We start from the raw sequence: 6,917 nt of genomic DNA on the forward strand, positions 1-6,917 counted from the left end.
CATATTGTATGATTTTAAGTTGTTGTAAATCTTTTAAATAAAGTAATTGTTATGTTTTTGTTCGTTTTTTTATTATTATTTACCGGTATCTTACGTTTGAGTTGTTGGGATTTGTAGTTTTTCCTGCTGAGTCGCAACTCTTACGTCACAATTCGACCATGTAGCTAGCTAGCAGCACATCGCAACAGAAGCAGCGCAGTATGTGAAAGTTGTTCGACTTAAAACGAGTAGACGTTGAGTCCAAAACTATGAAGACCTTGCTGTTGGATGTGCAGAAAATAAACGAGGCGTCGTAGTCCGCGGTGGGCCTTCCGGTTTAGCTAATGTTTCTCGACTTGTTCGCTTCAACTTATCGTCAGCAGGTGAGAGCCACTCGGTAATGTGGACACATTTGTTACCCGTCAGTTAAATGTTCCAGTCAGGTGAGCTAATAGCAGCAGAACACGAGGCAGCCGCCCGCTTAAACTGTCCTTACGCGTTTCTCAGGGTTGGAAATGCTGATGTAAGTCAGCCTAACTTGGCTGCTGCTGTGTCTCTGGACGGAAGTTTTTTTGGGGGTAATCACTGTTCCTGTGTCCAGCAGGGATGGCGGGGGAGACATGTGGAGATGACGTCTCGGAGCACCTGAGCCAGAACCCCCAGCTGGCCCGGTGGGTCGACTCGTTCCGGGGTTACTGTGAGAGCAACAAGCAGTGGTCCGCCCGGAGGGAGTTCATCCTCAGGAACATGGAGGCTTTCCCCGCGGTGAAGCCCGGGATGTCCGGCGGCAGCGGCGGTCTGGACAGGCTGCTGTCTCTGTCCATGGCCTGGGCCAACCACGTCTTCCTGGGCTGCAGGTGGGCCACACTGCATGCTTTACATGGTTCAAACATTGGGCAGACTCAAACAGAACTACAAGGCAGTTTGCATTTTGTTCCTGCGTTTGTTTGGGTTTGTTTGGGTCAACTCTGGGTAGCCTGGTTTCTTCCCATGGTCCAAAGACATGTTTTAGGTTCATTGAGGTTTTTAGCTCAGATGTCCGCCCTGTGCATGTGTCTTTGTGTCGGCCATTTATTTAAGAAAACAACTTGTCCAATTCAATTTCAATTCAATTCAGTTTTATTTAGATAGCGCCAATTCACAACACATCATCTCAAGGCTCTTTCCAAAGTCAGACTCCATCAGATCCTCCAGGTTGGTCAGAAAGTTTCCTCTCTAAGGAAACCCAGCAGGTTGCATCAAGTCTCTCCAAGCAGCATTCACTCCTCCTGAAAGAGCGTAGAGCCACAGTGGACAGTCGTCTGCATTGCTGATGGCTTTGCAGCAATCCCTCATACTGAGCATGCATGAAGCGACAGTGGAGAGGAAAACTCCCCTTTAACAGGGAGGAGAACCTCCAGCAGAACCAGAACCAGGCTCAGTGTGAACGCTCATCTGCCTCCACCCACTGGAGCTTAGAGAAGACAGAGCAGAGACACAGAAAGCACAGAAGCTCGCATTGACCCAGGAGTACTTTCTATGTTAGATGGTAATAGTGGATGATCTGCCTCCCCTGATGATGTCACAGCTAACAGAACGCCAGACCAGGTGTACCTTCTATGAAGAGAAAAATTGCAGAGAATAAAAAGTTAAAAGCTGAAATAACAACAAACAATGCAGATTGGAGAGCAGTCGGAGAATTCAGCAGAGTTAGAGAAATAGACCCTGATGTCCTCCAGCAGTCTAAGCCTATAGCAGCATAACTATAGAGGTAGCTCAGGGTAACATGAGCCACTCTGACTAGAAGCTTTGTCAAAAAGGAAAGTTTTAGGATTAGTCTTAAAAGTAGACGGGGTGTCTGCCTCACGGACCAAAACTGGGAGTTGGTTCCACAGGAGAGGAGCCTGATAGCTAAAGGATCTGCCTCCCATTCTACTTTTAGAGACTCTAGGAACCACCAGCAGACCTGCAGTCTGAGAGCGAAGTGCTCTGTTAGGAACATACCAGTCCACAGACGTCTTCCACAGCTTGGAAAAGTCTGCAGTTTGACGGGTTTATTGTTGAGGAAAAGAATAGAAGAAGAAAAGAGTTTCCTGTCATCTGGGTCATTGCAGCAACAAACCGGCTTCAATCAGAAACTTACGGGTGCCTTCGATTTAAGGGCGTTTGTGGTTGACAATAAAATGGAATATACCCAGATTTTATTCCTGATCCAGTTGTGTAATCATGTAATCATCTCGCTCTCTATCTATCATCCATCCGTCTGGTCTTTCATCCCTCCGTTTATTCCGTCATTTAATTTAAGGCTGTATAATATCAGGAACATGTGTTTTGGCAACACTATTATGATTATAATTAAACTTTCTCTTCCTTTATCACTGCGCTGCCGTCGCTCTTTGTGCTCTGTAGCGTCTCAGCCACTTTAAACATGCCTCACCTTTAGACATCGACGGCACTAAAAGTTTATCCAGCAGGTTAAATATATGATTGGGAAGCAAGATGCAGCATTTTGAATATAGAGTCGTCCCAAATTTTGCATCCATCTGCTGATTCGGATTGCAGTATTGCATGCAGAGGATATTGCGACGACGATATAAAGGTATATTAAAAATAGGGATGCGTGATATATCGACACTATGTTAGTCATTTTATAGCATATCGGTATCGGTCCGATAAGTAAAACTGATATCTTCATATCGGTGCGTCGCTAATTAAAGCTGCCATCACTACATCAGAGCCATAAACACGCAGAATGAGCCTCTCTTTAATCTGGCTCTCTCTGTTCATGGAGAACCATTCAATTCAGCTACAGAGAGTTTTAAACCACAGGAAGCTTGGTGTCTCTCAGACACGCAGGTGATGCTTTATGATTATTTTTTTATTAGTTTATGTCTTGGTGCATTTCAGCGTGGGTGGTCCAGTAGGGCTGGACAATATAGAAAAAAAGCAGATTGATCAAATAGAAATCATATATTGATCGATATCGATAATTATCAACAATTTCAAAACATATTTTAATTAAAATCCTGGTCATTTTATGCTGTTGCTTAATGACCCATTTTTAGATACAGACACACAAACACTGAATTCAAACTCAACCCTTTATTCAACCAACTTTTGACCAAAACTGCAAGTTTTTAACAAAGAGAAAAGAACGCGTGCTCTCTGAACTCTTTGAAGGGGGCGGGGCTTGGTTCCTGGGTCTGCGTTGTGATTGGTTGGTAGGATGTAATGACTGTAATATTAATCTACGTGGCTGGAATACAAAAGGAATGAAAACTCTTATTCTATTAAACTTTTTATTGACCCTTTTTTTCTATCATCGATATCCGTCCATCAATCGATAAACATTGTTATTAAATTATTGTCCATCTTAAGCTGTAGAAACTTGGAATTAATGTCTATAAAATGTTAATAATGACGTCCTGAGCACTAACTGGACTGATTTCTGAATCAGCCACAGAGAAAAAGGTCTCTGCAGACCAAGGAACAGAGCAGAAGCCCCGTTCTCTCTGCTCCTCCAGGATCTGACGTGTGAATGCTCCTCAGACCTCTGCTGACTTTATTCTCCTCGTCTCAGTTATCCGCAGGCCGTCATGGACAAAGTCAGGGAGATGGGCGAGGGGATCGCCGTCCAGGACCCTCCCGTTCACAGAACGACGAGAGACGGACTCACGGCCAGAGGAAAGCGGAGCGCCACAGACGGTGATGCAACCGTCAGAGTTTAGAATTCACAGGGCCGTTAAGGCTTCAAATGATCGATTTAACTCATAGTTTTAAAACACAGTGTAGTTGTTGGATGGATCAGAGCAGATAAGAAGTATTTACAGCGCCCTCTACAGTTATTGGCCCCCGATTAAGGCATGTTTAAAAAGCCTTGGAATGAATTCAGCTTTTATTAAACCATAAATGAAGGAAAAAATCCTGCATTTTATTCCAGTGGTCCTTCCTCCCAGCTGCAGTCAGACGTAATAATCTCTGCTGCTCCCCACCGACCCAATAACTGTACATCCCAGGTTCTGATCCAATCATTGCTGAGCCCGCCTTAGCTTAGCTTTTCCTCTGGTGTTTCCTTCTTTATTTTCTACTCTTGGTGTTTCTTTAGAGCTCATTTTAGATCAGACCGCTTTCTTCTTCTTTCTCGTTGCTAACTGTGCTCACGTTTGTCGCCGTCACGCCTGAACGGCAAGACCATAAAGCACAGGTGTCAAACTCAAGGCCCGCGGGCCAAATCTGGCCCGTTGAGGTAAATTATCCGGCCCTTAAGAGCCAAAAAAGATGCATATCATGTCATAAAGTAGAGGCTTATATCCTTTTAAAATGTATAAAGTGGCTAAAACTGAGCCTCCTGTACCGAATGTTGATTTCTTTACTGTGTAGTAACAGCATCCAGCCACAAAATGTCAGTTTCCCTACGACACATTAAAACAACCCAGAAATATCCAAAAGGAGAAAAAGTGATGCAGAATGATGAATTTAAAGTGTAACTCACCCTAATGTAAAAAAATTTTTGCAGATAAACTGTATAAACTGGGCCTAAGGGTGCTACTTTAATGTTAGTGTGCATTTGTTATACCTCTATGTGAACAGGAATGAAATTATGAAAAGTATCGTCTAAGCACGTGCAACCGGCCCTTTTAAAGACTTCATGATGCCAAAGCCATATAGTAGTGATGGGTCCGGCAACACCGATGCGTCGGCGCATGTGTCGGTCTCATAGAGCGAAACCCGTGTCGATGTGTGTATTGCTACGGAAAAGTCACGTGACCGATACAGGAACTGTTTCGGTCACGTGACCAATACAGCACCTGTTTCGAACTGACTGACGCGCCAAACTGTTTCTGTTCCCTCTAAGCTGCACCCGTGTGCATTCGCGCACAGCAGCGCGCACAGCAGAGCTATGCTGCGCAGTAAAGAAAATCCAAGCTGAACTGTAAACAAAATAACGGTTAATAATGGTTAATTTTTAACTATTTTGCAACTCTGGTGTGATGGTGTTGTACCACAGTCTCGCTCTGTGAGCGCCAGGTGCTGATCGGAGCGCACCACTGATGGATGGGTTCTGCAACGCTTTTTGGTTGGGCGGGTTGCGCTGTGCGTCTTTGTTCTGAGCGTCGTTTCAGAAAAAAAAACGGCTGATCTACACTGAGTAGAAAGTTGCTACTCTGAGTAGTTTTTCCTCCCTTTGTCATACTCAGCATGTCCGATTTCAGAACAGATGATATCAGTCAGGTAACTAAACACAGCGCCCGATCAACCATTTGTAAAAAAAATAAAAAAGCCAGTCCACAAGCATCCTCCTTCACATTATTTATTGACTGTATCTAAAAAAAATCAAATATATGTTTAATTCAAATGAAAATATAAAATAATACAATGCAACATACAATGATTTAAATTGTATTGTGTATACTTGGTCATCAAATCAGTGTCAGTTAACTCTGTCAACCAGGTTGCCTGTCGTGATTTTTAAGGTCCAGCAGGTGTCAGTATTCAGTGACACAGTATCGGCACAGAGTTGCAATGTGTCGAAACGTTTCATGACGCCTCATCGACCCATCACTACCATATAGAAATTAGTTTGACACCCCTGCCATAAAGCAATTCTGATTCTTAAACCTTAAACTTTCTCACATTCAGTCTGGTTACGGGCAGGAAGCGCTCCATCTTTGATCCGACAGACAGACAAAGGTGGGAGCGACGTGAAAGGACGAGCCGTGAGGGTTTTCTGTTTACCGTCTGCAGCTCGTTAAAGCTAAACTCTGCCGCAGGCTTTCACCTCACTGCATAAACGCAACGAAAAATAAGCAAAATTTTCTTAAAATTAGTGTATCTGTCCTTGATTTGACTACCTGCCAATGGAATAAGATTTTTGCACTTAAAATGAGAACAATTCATCTCCATCATCTTATTTCAACTGCAGGATGTCTAATTATCTTATTTTAGGGGTCAAAATACTCATTCTATTGGCAGATAATATCATTTACCTGCTCAAATCAAGGAGAAAAACCCAAATTTTAAGAATATTTTGCTTATTTTTAGGTCGGTTTTTGCAGTGCTTAATCACCTTAATTCCCAGCCGCGCTGAAGCCTCGCCTCTTTGTTCCTCGTTCAGAACGCCGCTTCCTCCCCGTCTACAATCTTCTGTCGTCTTTCACAGAGGGAGACGCCGACGGCTGCGGGAAGCGAGCCAAGACGGCGGCTAACGAGGCCGCCGGCCGGCCGTGGAGCGCGGCGCAGAAGTGCGGGCCGCCGCCTCAGGCCCCGGCGGAGCACCAGCCCTTCTTCAACCGCCTCTACAAGGCCGTGGCGTGGAAGCTGGTGTCGGCGGGGGGCTTCGGCCCCAACCTGGACCACTTTGAGATCCTGCGCAGCTGCGTGGAGTCGTGCAAGCAGACGCTGACGTGCGTGTTCGTGGCGCTGAAGGACATCGCGGGGCTCCCGGCGGGCCGCACGCAGAAGGACGGCCACGTGTGCGAGATCCGCTGTCAGACGGTCTACATGGGCACGGGGTACGGGCGCGACGAGGCCGCCGCCAAGGCCATGGCGTCCAAGGAGGCGCTGAAGGTGTTCCAGGGGCGGAAGGTGACGGTGAAGGTGTGCAGGCGCAGGTACAAAGGGCGGGACGTGGAGGACCTGATGCTGCTGGACGACCTGCCGCGGACTCAGGGCTTCCCTCCCGCGCTCAGCTACCCGTTTCAGGGCGAGCCGCCGGAGGACGGCGCCCCCTAGAGAACACGGCGCCCCCTAGAGAACACAAACGCTGACGTGTTTCAGAACAAACAGGAAGACGTTGTTCCAGGAAAAGCTGCCCTGAATCTCACAGAAACCAGTCTCACTGTTTTAGAGTTCAATCCAAATGCCCCTTTAAATTACAACGCTGTTTATTTTCTTCTGTTTATCTCAGTTTTTGAATCACAAAGATCTTTTTCATCCGTTAATTTATTACAGACCGACGT

The 6,917-nt window shown here is 45.7% G+C and overlaps 1 protein-coding gene across 3 annotated transcripts; it reads left to right on the plus strand.

Moving 5' to 3' along the window:
* The first annotated feature begins 116 nt into the window (after nucleotides 1-116).
* Nucleotides 117-6,698, plus strand: cdkn2aip (CDKN2A interacting protein). 3 transcript variants are annotated; one of them, XM_021307669.2, is made up of 4 exons: nucleotides 117-362; nucleotides 581-836; nucleotides 3,539-3,663; nucleotides 6,119-6,698. In XM_021307669.2, the coding sequence occupies exons 2-4, from the start codon at nucleotides 586-588 to the stop codon at nucleotides 6,688-6,690; spliced, it is 948 nt and encodes a 315-aa protein (XP_021163344.2). In that variant the 5' UTR covers nucleotides 117-362; nucleotides 581-585; the 3' UTR covers nucleotides 6,691-6,698. The 3 variants fall into 3 exon arrangements, with proteins under 3 accessions (XP_021163344.2, XP_012736209.2, XP_021163345.2); XM_012880755.3 differs by having other exon boundaries at nucleotides 119-362; nucleotides 584-836; XM_021307670.2 differs by lacking the exon at nucleotides 117-362 and adding an exon at nucleotides 389-502 and having other exon boundaries at nucleotides 584-836.
* Nucleotides 6,699-6,917: the final 219 nt, after the last annotated feature.

This window comes from Fundulus heteroclitus, chromosome 4 (genome assembly GCF_011125445.2).
Source record: "Fundulus heteroclitus isolate FHET01 chromosome 4, MU-UCD_Fhet_4.1, whole genome shotgun sequence".
NCBI lineage: Eukaryota > Metazoa > Chordata > Actinopteri > Cyprinodontiformes > Fundulidae > Fundulus > Fundulus heteroclitus.